Source organism: Lotus japonicus, chromosome 4, assembly GCF_012489685.1.
Source record: "Lotus japonicus ecotype B-129 chromosome 4, LjGifu_v1.2".
Taxonomy (NCBI): Eukaryota; Viridiplantae; Streptophyta; class Magnoliopsida; order Fabales; family Fabaceae; genus Lotus; species Lotus japonicus.
This window is the reverse complement of record NC_080044.1, coordinates 7,352,930-7,369,399: the sequence shown is the minus strand read 5'-3', so window position 1 is coordinate 7,369,399 and position 16,470 is coordinate 7,352,930. Positions and strand designations below refer to the sequence as shown.

Below are 16,470 nucleotides of genomic sequence, written 5' to 3'. Positions count from 1 at the left end.
AATAGGCTGGTTTTACTGACAGGTACTCAAGTTTTAGATAAAACTTCGTAATAAGCAGTAAAAGTTAGGGATAAACTTTATCATTTATAATTGTTTAATAAAAAATTTTGAATTACAAAATTTTAAGAGCCCGCCTATATTGCCTATATAAGATAGTAATGTGTTGTGGTCCAAGCTAAACGTGTTAGTAGTATTCAGTCTTTGCTTAAGATAAAGTTTCAAAACTTGGAGTAATTTGTGATGGCTAACTCTTTCTCTCTGGGTATTGTTAATGCCTTGTGTCCACCCTCTCAAATTTGGAGTGTGATAGTGAGGGTAGTCAGGCTTTGGACTGTGCACACATGTAATGGAAATGGAGTACCAAAATCAGTGGAGATAATTCTTATGGATCAATATGTATGTAGTATGATCTTAGAATTGTTTTATTTCAGAAGTCATTCAAAGTTTAATTTGGTTATTATTGGATAGTTATTAAGTGTGATTTATGATTGTTTGTTGTGAATAATAAATGCTATATGGTTTCATTTGAAGGGAGGCAAGATTCAATGCTCTCTAAGGAGAGAAATGTATGTTAAATGGGGACAAACATTCATGGAAGGGAATGTATATAAGATAACTTTTGGTCGGTTGGTGCCTAATTTGGGACCTTTTCGTGCAACTGAACATCCCTTCAAGATTCTTCTTAATCATGATTCTATTGTTGTCCCATGTGAGAACACTTTGATTCCGATGTGGGGTCTTTCTCTAAAGAATTCAGAACAAGTAAATATGGCTTGTGGACGGTCAGATTGTTTAGTTGGTAAGAATATTAAAATGTGTGATAAGTTTTATGCTTCATAGTGGTATGTAGAATCACTTATGGATTTTATAGGTTTCCTTAAGCTATTGCAGTTCTGAAAACTTGCATAAATATGTGGTTGATTTCAGTAGCTGTGTAGAGTTATTAACTTGTTATATTAACTAATGTATGGTATGCATAGATGTTAGTTTATAATTTATTTGTTATTGTGCAGATTTTATTGGGTTGCTCACATGTATTGTTGAAGAAAGGACTTGTGTTAAAAAAGGGAAGATGTCTAAGATGATGATCATAGAGCTTGTTGATGACAAGTAATTTTCATTTCCTGTTTAGTTAAGAACTAAACTATTATTTAGTGCATGTGTTTGTTGGTCTACTCTGTATTTATAATTTCATTCTTGTTTGTGTTAATTTTATATTTAGGGGGAGAGTTCAATGTGTTTTGTTTGAAGAGCATGCCAAATTTGTCACGGACTATCTGTCTATTCATTCTACTGAAGAAGCAATCTTGGTTTTCCAGTTAGCCAAAATAAAAAAATTCAGAGGTATAAAGCTTGTATAAAACTTGATATATTGTTTGACTATAAATGGTGATGTGTTTTGTTTGTATTTTTTTAATAAGTAGATAATTTCTTGATTTATGTAACATGTATTTTTAGGAAAAAGTGTGCTTCAAGGTGTAGTGGGTGCAACGAGGCTAAGTTTTAACGCTCAAATCCCGGAGGTTTTATCATTCTGGAATGAGTATGTTTTTGTTCAAAATTGAAACCTCTTTGTAGAGTAAGGTTTTTTTTTTGAGTTAGGTGGATATAATCTACTTGTGCTTTTATTTCTTTTTTTTTCAGGATTATGGTGACTGATACTCAGTTTGCTGATGAAGCTGGGTTTAATATGATTGAAAATTCTGTTGTTTCAGTGTATGATAATTTTATTAAGAATCATCCAAGAAAAACTGTGAAATCATTGAATGAAACGATTGAGGTTTTTGTAATTTCTTCCATTAAGAGATGTTTTATTTCTTTAGTACCTTGTGTTTGTGGAAAGAATGAATTAAGATGTATAAATGCAGGATGAAGATTTTGTTGTTCGAGCGAAGATGATAGCTGGTGGTACCTAGCTTGCAAGTGCTCTCGTGCAGTTATGAATGAGAATGGGCATTATTACTGTTCTGGCTGCTTTAGACTTGTTAATTATGTTGCTCCTAGGTATATGTTATAAATCTTGACATTTAAAATCTGCAAGGGATATTTATTTTTCAGGAGTTTGAAGTTGTACTTAGTTGTTGTGTTGTTTTTATAAAAACCTAAATGACTTGTGTTCTTGATGTTGTTAGGTTTAGGATTAAGCTACAAGTCTCTGATGGGGTAGATTCTGCTGATTTTGTGATGCCCGATTCAATTGCTGAAAATCTGCTAAAGAAAACATGTAGTCAGATGCTAAATGAAGTTGAGGTATATATATATATATGTGTGTGTGTGTGTGTGTGTGTGGGAATTTATGATTTTGATTTGATTATTTTCGATTTTGTTGTCTAATTTAGCCTTAGTTGATGAGTTTAAATATCTCTAAATATGTATTCATCAATTGTTAAATTTGAAGGAATGAAAAACGGTAGAAAGGGGGGGTTTGAATAACGTTTTCAGTATAAAACTTCCACCTTAAAGATTTTGACAAATCTTTCGAGAACTTAAGTGCTAAAGATAAGAGATAGAAAAGCACACAAGGATTTTATCCTGGTTCACTTGATAAATCACTCAAGCTACTCCAGTCCACCTGTTAAGGTGATTTCTTCCTTCTTAGAATGAAGGCAATCCACTAATCAGGTAAGAGTTACAACTGCACTTGAAACCTACAAGTGACTAACAATTACACTGACTTAGCTCACACTAAGATTCACTCTCTTAGTCTTCTCTAGGATCCGATCAACCTTGATCTCCTAAAGGAACTAAACAAACCGTTTATCAAAGAATTGTTTACAAGAGATTTGCTTCTAAAAAGCTAATAGTAAACTCAATGAATTTCAGATGAAAGAAAACTTAGAAGATTTTGAATATGTCTTGCGTATGTGAATGCTTCTAGCGGTTTCTTTCAGGCTTCAGCCTCTTTATATACTCCAAGGATTAGGGTTGAGCGTTGCATGGGAAATGCTACCGTTGGAGGGCAGTTCTGGAAAATCCAGCTTCTGCTGTGGCTGAGAACGTTAGGTAGGTCGTCAGGAAGGTACAGTTGCTTTTGTACTTGGATAGCGTCGCGACCTTTGAACCTAGGAGACTTCTGATCAGGGGAATGCTTCATATTGGAACTTGTGAAGCCGGTTGATCAGAGTTAGAGGGAAAGCCCAGATCCTCTGACCATTGTTTCTTCTGATTCTGAACTCAGAGGGAAGAACATGGTCTTCAGAGTATCTTGCTTCTGGACATCAGAGTTTCCACTATTCAGCTTCTGGATCTTCAGAGTCTTCTACACCATCAGAACATCTGAGCCTTCAGTGTTTCTTGGTTATCAGACTTTCTGGATCTTCAGAGCTTCTAGTGACTGAGTCCACATCAGAGTTTGTATAACTTCAGAACTTCTGAAGCTTTTCCACTGTTCATACTGAACATGGTGAATGCGAAAGCGTTGCTTGGGTTGCTCTTTATACACAGTGCTTCTGATTTGTGTGAAATTGAGTTGAGGTCAGAGCCTGTAAATAGCACACTCAAAAAACACGTTAGAGTACCACAATTGTTCATATCAAAAGGTTAACTTGTAATCATCAAAACATAGAGTTGTAATACTTATCCTGATGTGAATAGTTTATCTTGCTCATTCTGAATTCAAGTCACTGCTTGATTCTGAGCTTAGCTCCCCCTGAATCTAATACTTGATGAAAACGTTAATAAAGTCTAGATTCTGAGCTAAATGATATAAGAGTTCAGAGTGAAAAACTTATGACATAGATGAAAATCGAGTAATCAGAGCGCATAAGTAATCAGAGTCATGGACAAGGTATCAGAGTCTTGGGTATCAGAGTCAACTTAGAATCACTTCAGAAGAAGTGAAATGTATTCCTTGTATTTGCCCAGTGACACATCTATGGTCATGAAGGTGGAACTCTTAAATTCTCCAAAAGAAAAATAAATCACACTAACACATCTTACACATCAAAAACTGGGTTTACTCCCCCTTTTTGTCATAAGCAAAAAGCTTGGGGTGTGAAAAACTTAGCTTGAAGTACAAGGTACTCCCCCTTAGAGAAGGTCTAAGTTTAAAGAAAGTGAAAACGATGCAAGAATCAGAGTTAGGCGAAATAAATAGAAGAGTTAATGCAAGAGAAGAACGTTTACCACCGGTCAAGGGAGTAAAGAGAAGGGTCAGTTACCAAGAACTTAACCTCGAGAAACTGTAGGAGCATTAACTTTCAGAGAGAAAGTGAAGCCTATATAAAGCGTTGGAGAGGAAGGTAAGCTTCACACCTCGAACAATTTTCAGTAAAAAAAATGGCATCATACATCGTAGCACTAGAAGAGCTGAGGAAGAAGGCCTTCGAGGAGGACTTGTTCCTGAACATCAGGCATCCAGAGGGTACAGCGACCATCTCGGAGCTAACACGGACACTGCTGGAAGAGGACCTGCGTCCAGAGTTGGAGAGAGACCTGAGGGAATTTCTTGCCTTCGTTGAGGAGGTGCAAGAACTCAGCCGGCTTGAACTCAAGCTGCTGGAAGAAAAAGAGAGTTTGGAAGAGAAGCTCAAGACTGCAGAAGAGATTCTGGAGAGGGATGAGCTAAAGAACAGGCTCAGCAACATCCAGCATGTACTGGAGCGTCTGGAGAAGGATAGGTCAGAGCAGCGCCAGGAGTGCAGAAGAATGAGGAGGGATCCTCCATTCTAGATTTTAGGGAAAGAATGTATGATGTAAACATAAAAATATGATGAATAAAAAGATTTTTGCAAACACATGTGACAAGGAATTATGGAGAGGTTGGTTTCAGGAGAGGCTGGGTGATTGCTGCTGTGGGCTTCAGAGGCACCTTGTGGAGAACCAATGTTAATCATTTGAGCATTGGGTTCAGAGGTTCCAAGGTGAGGGTCTGAAGTTTCAACCAGAGGATGGGGTGATCTAACCGAGGATTGGTTAGACACTGATTGTTCGGGTTCAGGTTCTGGTTGAATAGGCTCTTGTTGGTCAGGGACAGGGTGAGCTTGTTGAGCCAAAGGGTCTGCCTCTTGTAAAGGATTGGCCAAGATAGGTTCATCTGGGTCAACTAGACGTTCAGGTCTAGGGCCAGGATATCTCCTAGGGCTTGGACAAGTGAGGTAATACTCTTCTAAGGTAGACACCTTTTCTTTTCTAACCTCCATGAATTTTCTAATGGATTCAGAGTTATTGGAGGGAGAAGAGTCAGCAACATGGGTTGGGAAGGATACAGGTGTATAGGTTGTGGAAGAGTCGGTATCCGTGGTTCTGGGAGCCAGACGTTCTGATGCTCTTGGGACAGAGTGATCAGAGGTTCTGGGTCCAGGTTGTGTGTGGGTAGGCTCTGGTTGTTCAAGTGGGTTGTATGGAATGGTAATGGGAGAGGTAGGTTCTTCTGACCTAGAGGGTTGGTTCTGAAGCAAATTCCAGAGAGATGCTTCAGTAGGGGAAGGTTGAAAAAATGAAGATCTTGGGGAATGTGGTGGAGAGGTGGTTTGTGCAGCTGGTTGGGATTCAGGAATAGGAGTGAGGGGATTTGAGGAGTGTTTGAGCATGGCAGATATAGGGAGTGCATCAAATAAATTCAAATCATCATCAGAAGCAAGTGCAGACTTACTTGAATGTGCTGATGATCGTGTCACTCTGGCAGGAGGTTCAGTCCTTCTGATCACTTCAGCAGCTGGTTCCACCCGAGTAGGCTTCACCACGATTCTGACTTGCTTCTTCTTCTTCTTAGGAGGACCATCCTCATTATCACTATCATCACCATCATCAGGCTTTCTCTTCTTCTTTTTGACCAGAGGGACATCTGATTCCTCAGAAGATTCTTCTAGGACCATCTTCCTCTGAACTTTCTTCTTGGGAGGAGAAGGAAACTCTAGAGCTGGCGGCAGTCTGCTGAAGAAGTCGTCAAGATCAATTTCGAATCCTTGAGCCCTTAGGTCTTCAACATAGCACCTAATGGCGTCAGGATTGTCTGCCTGCGTCCACAGAGGGTAGTCATTCAGAGGCATCCTTCTGCTTCTGATCTCAGAAGATGTGTCTTCATGGGCAGGAGCAATCTTCTTCTTGATTAGGCCCATCTTCTTTAGAGAGTTTGCCGTGAAGACATCACTGACAATGGTGCTCAGATCCTCTGTGCATCCAGCATTTATCAGATCTTGAACGAGGCCACTCTCAATGAAGAGATCAGACAAGAGTCTCCCGAAGGGAATATACTTGATCGCTGACTTGATGGAGGCAGTGGTACGAGACTTCCGGATGCATTCCTTCAAGTAGGAGAACAGGAAGTAGGGAAGGCAGATCTTCTTCTGGTCTTGGATGAAGAACAACATCACCTTCTGGTTGAAGTTGATGTAGTCAGGAGAACTGCCCTTTGGTCTCTGGTTTATGCAGTGGAGCAGGATCTTGTGCCAGATCCTGAGCTTGGGATGAAGGTCCATCACCTTGTAAGTCGTCTTGCCCGGTTTGTAAGTTGTGTACAGGGCCTGGTTGATTGTATCTTTGGTGCTGGGTTTCAGCTTCGATTCCGTGAGTTGGAAACGATACCCAAAAGCAGTGTCTGCACCCAGCAAATTCACGAAAGACTTCTCAGTGATGATGATCTTTCTTCCAAGAATGTGAGATACCACCTGAGTATCATCGCAGTCGGCGTGCTTCCAGAATTCCTTTACCAGTTTCTCATACACCGGTCCTCGAAGTCTGTTGAAGTAATTTCCCCAACCTTGAACTTGGACTTCAGGACGAAGATCATACCCATTTGTAGCCAGGTTGTCGAGGTCGAATCTCCATTCTGCCAGGACTTGAAGTTCCTCAGGAGCAAAAACGCAATGAACGGCACAGCCCCGTTCTGCAATCGGAAGAATCTGCTCTTGAGCTTGACCTTGATCTTGAGTCGGATTCTCAGGGCCCCTTTGACCCGTTGCTAGACCAACTACCATGTGAGGGAACTGGGGTGCATCTGCAGTAGATCTTCTGGTTTGACTCACCATTTTTGAAGCGGTTGAAGGTTTGAGGTAGAAGATGAAGGTTGAAAGATGAAGAGAGATCGAGAGAGAAAACGAGGAAAAGCGGTTTTGAAAAGCAGAGAGAGAGAGAGTAAAAACCGGAAGTGAACGAGATCGTGTGTGTATAGTGGGTTTTAACAAATAACCGTTGTTGATTCAAAAAGCACTTTAAGATCAACGGTTGAAAATTAAAGATAGATAATAACAGTAAATACACAAATCACACACAGGAGAGAAGCACATCTACACGCAATCATAACAGACTGTCACACGGGCACAAGGAACTATGCATCAGAAATACTGACACACGTGTTGTTGTCTCAGCTTCAGAGTCAGTACCAGTGGGTACACACACTCTGATTGAGTTACCTTCTGAACTAGACATCTTTTGATCAAGAAGTATCATAGTCAGAGGTTCTGATCCATCTTCACTCTGGACAAAAGTCCATGTTTAGATTTTTCAGAATAAAATTAAATCTATCCTCTGCTAAGGGCTTTGTAAAGATATCTGCCCATTGATGGTCAGTATCAACAAACTTCAGAAGAAGTACGCCCTTCTGTACATAATCTCTAATAAAGTGATACTTTACCTCAATGTGCTTTGCCCTTGAATGCAAGATAGGATTCTTACTCAATGAGATTGCAGCAGTGTTATCACAATAGATTGGGATATTGCTCTCAAGGATCTGATAATCCTCCAGCTGATGTTTCATCCAGAGCATCTGAGTGCTGCATATTGCTGCTGAGATATATTCTGCCTCTGCAGTTGATAGTGCAATGGTTGATTGCCTCTTGCTTGCCCATGAGACTAGATTGCTTCCCAGAAATTGACAATTTCCAGAAGTACTTTTTCTCTCTGTTCTATCTCCAGCATAATCAGCATCACAGTAACCTGAAAGCTTATACTCTGATGTTTTCTTATACATCAGGCCAAGGTTAGTGGTGCCTTTCAGATACCTTAGGATCCTCTTAACAACAGTTAAGTGGGTTTCCCTTGGATCTGATTGGAAACGAGCACATAAATGCACACTAAATAGTATGTCTGCCCTAGATGCAGTTAAGTATAGAAGTGAACCTATCATGCCACGATAGAGCTTCTGACATACTTTACCACTTTTATCTTCTTTCTCTAGAATGCATGTAGGATGCATTGGAGTCTTGGCCACTGTAGATTCCAGCATATTGAACTTCTTCAGAAGTTCTTTAGTGTACTTGCTCTGATGGATATATGTTCCTTCTGGTGTTTGATCAACTTGTATTCCCAGAAAGTACTTTAATTCTCCCATCATACTCATCTCAAATTCAGCCTGCATCATCTCAGAAAATTCTTTGCATAGAGATTGATTAGCAGAACCAAATATAATATCATCAACATAAATTTGCACAATTAAGATATCATCTTTATAAGTCTTGCAAAAAAGAGTTGTATCTACTTTACCCCTTACAAACTCATTCTCCAGAAGGAATGAGCTAAGTCTCTCATACCATGCTCTGGGAGCTTGCTTCAGACCGTAGAGTGATTTCTTCAATTTGAACACATGGTCTGGTTTCTTCTCATCTTCAAAACCTGGGGGTTGATGAACATAGACTTCCTCTGAGATATAACCATTTAGGAAGGCACTCTTCACGTCCATCTGATGTAGAACTATGTTGTGATTTACTGAGAAAGAGATCAACAGTCTGATTGCCTCCAGTCTTGCTACTGGAGCAAATGTTCCAGTGTAGTCTATTCCTTTCCTGCTGGCTGTAGCCTTGAGCAACTAGCCTTGCCTTGTTTCTGACTACATCTCCTTTCTCATTCAGCTTGTTTCTGAATACCCATTTCGTTCCAATAACATGGACACTCTCAGGCTTCTTCACTAAGCTCCAAACATCGTTCTTGGAGAATTGATTCAATTCTTCTTCCATGGCCAGAATCCAATCCTTGTCCTGAAGAGCTTCATCTATGGACTTGGATTCAATTAAGGACACCAATCCTTTCAGACTGAGCAAGGTCTCTTCAGAGGGTCTGAAGGCAGATTTGGTTCTGACTGGTTCGTCTTTGTTGCCCAGAATCAATTCCTTAGGGTGAGCTGCAGTGATTCTGCTCTTCTTCAGAGTTTGTGAGTTAGAGGGACCAGCTTCTTCCTCTGGTTCATCTTCCTCTGGCTCAACTTCCTCTGGAGCTTTGCCTTTGTCAGAAACATTAATGCTTAAATCTGCAAACTTTTCAACTAGCTTTGACTGGTCAGAGTCAAGCTTATCATCAAATCTAACATGAATAGATTCTTCAATAGTCTTAGCATCAGTATTATAAAATCTAAAACCTTTAGATCTCTCAGAGTAACCGAGTAATAGACACTTAGAGGACTTAGCATCAAATTTATGCAATCTATCCTTAGTATTGAGAACATAACAAACACAGCCAAAAGGATGAAAATAAGAAATGTTGGGTTTTATGTTCTTCCACAATTCATAAGGAGTCTTATTCAGAATTGGTCTCACAGAGATTCTGTTCTGAATGTAACATGCTGTATTTACTGCCTCTGCCCAAAAGTGCTTAGCCATGCCAGTTTCTTGGAGCATGGTTCTAGCCATCTCCTGAAGAGTTCTGTTCTTCCTCTCAACAACACAATTTTGTTGAGGAGTTCTGGGACAAGAGAAATCATGTGCAATTCCATAGGAATCAAACAGACTCTCAAACTTGTCATTCTCAAACTCTCCACCATGGTCACTTCTGACACGCACAATCCTACAAGCCTTCTCGTTTTGCACTTGAGCAATGAAGGTAGAGAACACAGCATGAGACTCATCCTTGCGGGTTAGAAACTTTACCCATGTCCAACGGCTATAGTCATCAACGATAACCATCCCATATCTCTTGCCACCTATAGACTCAGTTTTCACTGGTCCAAAAAGGTCGATATGCAGAAGTTCTAACGGCCTTGAGGTTGAGACAACATTCTTTGCCTTGAAAGGGACTTTTGTGAATTTGCCTTTCTGACATGCTTCACAAAGAGCGTCTGAAGCGAACTTCAGATTGGGTAAGCCCCTGACAAGGTTTAGCTTGCTCAGCTGAGAAATCTTTCTCATATTGGCATGCCCTAACCGTCTATGCCATACCCACTGCTCTTCATTAACAGACAGAAGGCACTTCACATTCTGAGCCTCCAACTCAGATAATCTGATCTTATAAATGTTGTTCTTCCTCTTGCTGTTAAACAGAACAGAGCCATCGATTTGACTTACAGCCCGGCAGGACTTTTGATTGAATATAACATCATAACCCTTGTCAGCTAATTGACTTATAGACAATAAGTTATGTGTTAAGCCGTCTACCAATAACACATTATCAATGCATGGACTACTATCTACACAAATAGTACCAGTACCAACAATTTTACCCTTTTCATTTCCTCCAAAGCCAACTTCGCCTCCAGGCTTAAGTTTCAGCTCTCGGAACATACGCCTTTCTCCCGTCATGTGACGCGAGCATCCACTGTCCAGATACCATGATTGGTGTTTCAGTGGAGCTATCAAGGATATCTGCAACATAGATAATCTTGTCCTTAGGTACCCACTTTCTGGGTCCTTTCTTGTTAGTTACCCCAGAGGTTCTGATCACCTTGGGTGTCTCAACATGATATTTTAAAGGAATATTTGCATGATATTTAGTCATAGAGAAAGATCCCTTTTTAAGAGGGTGTTTAGCAACTTTAGCAGGTACAGGATCAGGTAATATGGTACCAGAGGGAACAAAGCATTCATACAAGGATTTAGCTTTAGACACGGAGGGCTCATTTCTAATTGGTTTAGAATAGCCAATGCCATGCATTCCATTTCTGCTTACGCCATAGATCATTGAAGCCATTAAGCTTCTATCCACGCTTTTAGCTAGGAATCTTTGAAAAGACTTTTCATACTTAGATTCATTTCTACAATCAGAGGCATCACAGGCAACAATTTCTTCTAACTTAGCAATCTGGTTCTTAAGCACAGAGTTAGAATTGATCAAGGCATGATTATCATTTTTCAAATCAGAGATAATTTTCTCATGTTCAGAAGGAGTCTTGGAAACAGCAGATAAGTTCTTTTTAAGCTTCTTATGCTTAGACAATAAGGAGTTAAACTTATCCATAATATCAGACAATGCATGTTTCAGTTCAGAGGTAGAGAAAGAAGCGAATACCTCATTTTCATCGTCTGAGTTAGGATCTCCTTCTGATTCTGAGTCAGAGTCAACAGCTCCCTTTGACTCTGCTTCCTTGTCTTTGACAATAGCCATGAGTCCTTGGACTTCACCATCAGAGTCAACATCCTCTGACTCTGATTCATCAAATGTCACCATCAGACTCTTCTTCGTCTTGAAGTGCTTCTTTGGCTTCTTGTCCTTCTTCAATCTTGGACAGTCACTTTTGTAGTGCCCTGATTCTTTGCACTCAAAGCATGTGACTTCCTTGAGCGAGGACTTCTTCTGACCTGAGGATTCAGACTTTCCTCTTGCCTTTCCAGAGCCTTTGTATTTGCTCTGCCTGTGCTTCCAGATGCGATTGAGTCTCTTGGAGATCAGAGTCAGCTCATCTTCATCAGAATCTTCTGATGCTTCTTCAGATTCCTCTTCTTCAGCTTGAAGAGCTTTTGACTTCTCAACCTTAGCCTTTTCAGATTTGGATTTCAAGGCTATGGACTTTTTCCTCAGATCTTGCATCTCTGAGCGCTTCAGCTCATGGCATTTCAAAATGCTGATGAGTTCTTCTAAACTCATATTTTCAACGTCTCTCGTGAGCTCTATTGAAGTCACCAAAGGCATCCAACTTTCAGGAAGACACCTGATGACCCTTATGACATGATCTTTTGTTGTGTAGCTCTTGTTGAGAGGTCGTATGCCAGCTACAAGCAACTGAAATCTGGAGAACATTTCTTCAATGGACTCATTTGGCTCCATGATGAAGGATTCATACTTTTGGATCAAAGACAATGCCTTTGATTCTTTGACTTTCTTGTTTCCTTCATGAGACATCTTCAGAGATTCGAAAATGCCTTTTGCAAACTCACGATCTGTAATCTTCTGGTACTCTTCATAGGAAATAGAACTTAGAAGAATTGCTCTTGCTTTGTGATGTTGTCAGTACAGCTTCTTTTGATCTGCAGTCATCTCTGACCTTGGGATCTTCTTGCCATCTGCATCAACTGGACGCTCGTAGCCATCCACAATAATATCCCAGAGATCTGCATCGAAACCCAGAAAGAAACTTTCCAGTCTATCTTTCCAATATTCGAACCTTTGACCGTCGAACATAGGAGGCTTTGCATTGTAACCATCTCTTTGAGTTTCACTGGTGGTGGCAGCCATTGTTTTTCACACCGGCCCGGATCACTGAACACTGTTAGGTGTGGTAATCAGAACTTGCGCTCTGATACCAATTGAAGGTATGAAAAACGGTAGAAAGGAGGGGTTTGAATAACGTTTTCAGTATAAAACTTCCACCTTAAAGATTTTGACAAATCTTTCGAGAACTTAAGTGCTAAAGATAAGAGATAGAAAAGCACACAAGGATTTTATCCTGGTTCACTTGATAAATCACTCAAGCTACTCCAGTCCACCCGTTAAGGTGATTTCTTCCTTCTTAGAATGAAGGCAATCCACTAATCAGGTAAGAGTTACAACTGCACTTGAAACCTACAAGTGACTAACAATTACACTGACTTAGCTCACACTAAGATTCACTCTCTTAGTCTTCTCTAGGATCCGATCAACCTTGATCTCCTAAAGGAACTAAACAAACTGTTTATCAAAGAATTGTTTACAAGAGATTTGCTTCTAAAAAGCTAATAGTAAACTCAATGAATTTCAGATGAAAGAAAACTTAGAAGATTTTGAATATGTCTTACGTATGTGAATGCTTCTAGCGGTTTCTTTCAGGCTTCAGCCTCTTTATATACTCCAAGGATTAGGGTTGAGCGTTGCATGGGAAATGCTACCGTTGGAGGGCAGTTCTGGAAAATCCAGCTTCTGCTGTGGCTGAGAACGTTAGGTAGGTCGTCAGGAAGGTACAGTTGCTTTTGTACTTGGATAGCGACGCGACCTTTGAACCTAGGAGACTTCTGATCAGGGGAATGCTTCATATTGGAACTTGTGAAGCCGGTTGATCAGAGTCAGAGGGAAAGCCCAGATCCTCTGACCATTGTTTCTTCTGATTCTGAACTCAGAGGGAAGAACATGGTCTTCAGAGTATCTTGCTTCTGGACATCAGAGTTTCCACTATTCAGCTTCTGGATCTTCAGAGTCTTCTACACCATCAGAACATCTGAGCCTTCAGTGTTTCTTGGTTATCAGACTTTCTGGATCTTCAGAGCTTCTAGTGACTGAGTCCACATCAGAGTTTGTATAACTTCAGAACTTCTGAAGCTTTTCCACTGTTCATACTGAACATGGTGAATGCGAAAGCGTTGCTTGGGTTGCTCTTTATACACAGTGCTTCTGATTTGTGTGAAATTGAGTTGAGGTCAGAGCCTGTAAATAGCACACTCAGAAAAACACGTTAGAGTACCACAATTGTTCATATCAAAAGGTTAACTTGTAATCATCAAAACATAGAGTTGTACTACTAGATCAAAACTTGATCTTACAAAATTGTTTAGGATCCGAACTGCACTCGTGCTACCACTGTTATGCAGGAAGGGTTGGTTGGAAGGGATTTGCTATTTAAGGTTGAGAAGAATTTGGTTAATGTGTACAACTTTGAGGATCCATATACTGTGAAACGTGTTTGTGATGATTTTGATCTTATGGAAGTGTTTATGGCAAATTCATCTGTTGAGACTCCCATTATGGTTTGTTTATGTTATTTTGGTGCTTAATTTTGTTCTACTGGGTTAGTATTGGAAACAACAATTTTGTAAAATAGTTAATTGTTTATTTGATATCTTGTAGGCAAAGTTCCCCAATTCATTTTCTGAGTTGAACCTTGATGATTATGAGATAGATATGGAGTTATTGGGAAGCCCTCCTGATTTAGTGGTCCCTGTGATTGTGAAGCCAGCTATTGAAAGGAGCACTACAGAATATGGTGGTTGCTCAAAATCATTCAAGAGAAAGCTAGAGGATGAATTTGTTGTGGAGGAAGAATTTCAGAATGTGAAGTTTAAGGAGTGCAAGTATGGAACAGATTAGTACTTGTGTGAAAGTGGGGGTGTTTATTCCTTGGTTTTGAAAACAAGTTAATAACTATGGGTAGTTTTTTTGTAGACCATAGTTGCACTATTTGATATCAAGGAAACTAAGAAGTTGGTAGGTTAATCAGTTGGAATATTAGGTAGTGTTTGTAGGTTAATGTTTATTTTGGCTTACTCTAAGCAATTTGTAGTCTTGTTTTGTTAACTACTTGATGACTAAAATTGTTTATGTAATGAATGTATGTATCCATGTTTATATATAAGTTGATGATCTTGTATAGTTCTTTGAATATCGAGTTATTATTTTGTCATATACATGTTATATAGTTTTGCTGTATCATGTTAAGGTGATTTCTTTCTTGCGCGTGTGTGAATGCTTCTAGCCGCTTCTTTCAATCTTCAGTCACTATTTATACTCCAAGGATTAGGATTGAACGTTGCATGGAAATGCTACCGTTGGAGGGCAGTTCTGGAAATTCCAGCTTCTGCTGTGGCTGAGGATGTTAGGTAGGTCGTCAGGATAGTGACTTGACCTTAACCTTGTAGACTTCTGATCAGGGGAGCGCTTCGTATAGGAACTTGTGAAGCTGATTGATCAGAGTCAGAGGGAAAGCACAGATCCTCTGACCGTTGTATCTTCTGATTCTGAACTCAGAGGGAAGTACATGGTCTTCCGAGTTTCTTGCTTCTGGACATCAGAGTCTTCACTCTTCAGAGTCTGGATTGTCAGAGTCTTCTACACCATCAGAGCTTCTGAGTCTTCAGAGTCTTTTGGTTGTCAGATCTTCTGGATCTTCAGAACTTCTGGTGACTGAGTCCATATCAGAGTTTGTAAGACTTCAGATCTTCTGAAGCTTTTCCACTGTTCAGAGTGAACATGGAGAATGCGAAAGCGTTGCTTGGGTCAGAGTGATTTGTGTGAGATAGAATCAAGGTCAGAGCCTGTAAATAGCACACTCAGAAAAACACGTTAGAGTACCATAATTGTTCGTATCAAAAGGTTAACTTGTAATCATCAAAACATAGAGTTGTACTACTAGATCAAAACTTGATCTTACAATCTCCCCCTTTTTGATGATGACAAAACTAAGATTTTTGATGAACAATTCTTAAACAATAAACTGAATTCACTCAGAGTTTAGGGATATAGAATAAGACTTATCCTGATGTGAATAGTTTATCTTGTTCATTCTGAATTCAAGCCACCGCTTGATTCTGAGCTTAGCTCCCCCTGAATCTAGATTCTGAGCTAAGTAATATAAGAGTTCAGAGTGAAAAAACTTATGACATAGATGAAATAGAATAATCAGAGCGCATAAGTATTCAGAGTCAACGGACAAGGTATCAGAGTCTTGGGTCAGAGTCAAACTAATTCAGAAGAAGTGAAATGTATTCCTTGTATTTGCCCAGTGACACATCTATGGTCATAAGAGTGGAACTCTTAAATTCTCCAAAAGAAAAATAAATCACACTAACACATCTTACACATCAAAAACTGGGTTGTACTCCCCCTTTTTGTCATAAGCAAAAAGCTTGGGGTGTGAAAAACTTAGCTTGAAGTACAAGGTACTCCCCCTTAGAGAAGGTCTAAGTTTGAAGAAAAAATAAAATGATGCAAGAATCAGAGTTAGGCGAAATAAATAGAAGAGTTAATGCAAAAGAAGAACGTTTACCACCGGCCAAGGAAGTAATGAAAGGGGTCAGTTACCAAGAACTTAACCTCGAGAAACTGTAGAAGCATTAACTTTCAGAGAGAAAGTGAAGCCTATATAAAGCGATGGAGAAAGAGGGTAAGCTTCACAACTCGAACAATTAAAAAAAATGGCATCATACATGGAAGCACTTGAAGAGCTCAGAAGGAAGGCCTGTGAGGAGGACTTGTTCCTGAACATAAGGCATCCAGAGGGTACAACGACCATATCAGAGCTAACGAGGACACTGCTTGAGGAGGACCTTCGTCCAGAGCTGAAGAACGACTTGAAGGAATTTCTTGCCTTCGTGGAAGAAGTTCAAGAACTCAGCCAGCTTGAGCTGAGGCTACTAGAAGAAAGGAAGACCATAGAGGAGAAGCTCAAGACAACAGAAGAGGTTCTGGAGAGGGAAGAGCTGAACGTCAGTCTCAACAACATCCAGTATTCACTGGATCGTCTGGAGAGGGAAAGGTCAGAGCAGCGTCAAGAGTGCAGAAGAATGAGGAAGGATCCTCCATTCTAGACTTTAGGAAAAATAAAATGTATGATGTAAACAAAATGATTATGAATAAAAAAAATTTTGCAAACACAAGGTGACAAATATATATATATATATATGCAAAGAGAGATATATGCAAAGA

At 39.8% G+C, this 16,470-nt stretch overlaps 1 protein-coding gene across 1 annotated transcript; it reads left to right on the top strand.

The window, feature by feature from the left end:
• The first annotated feature begins 1,939 nt into the window (after positions 1 to 1,939).
• Positions 1,940 to 14,136, top strand: LOC130712205 (uncharacterized). Its single transcript, XM_057562043.1, has 4 exons — positions 1,940 to 2,004; positions 2,133 to 2,250; positions 13,605 to 13,796; positions 13,897 to 14,136. Exons 1-4 carry the CDS (start codon positions 1,940 to 1,942, stop codon positions 14,134 to 14,136), a joined length of 615 nt encoding a protein of 204 aa, XP_057418026.1.
• The last annotated feature ends 2,334 nt before the right edge of the window (positions 14,137 to 16,470 follow it).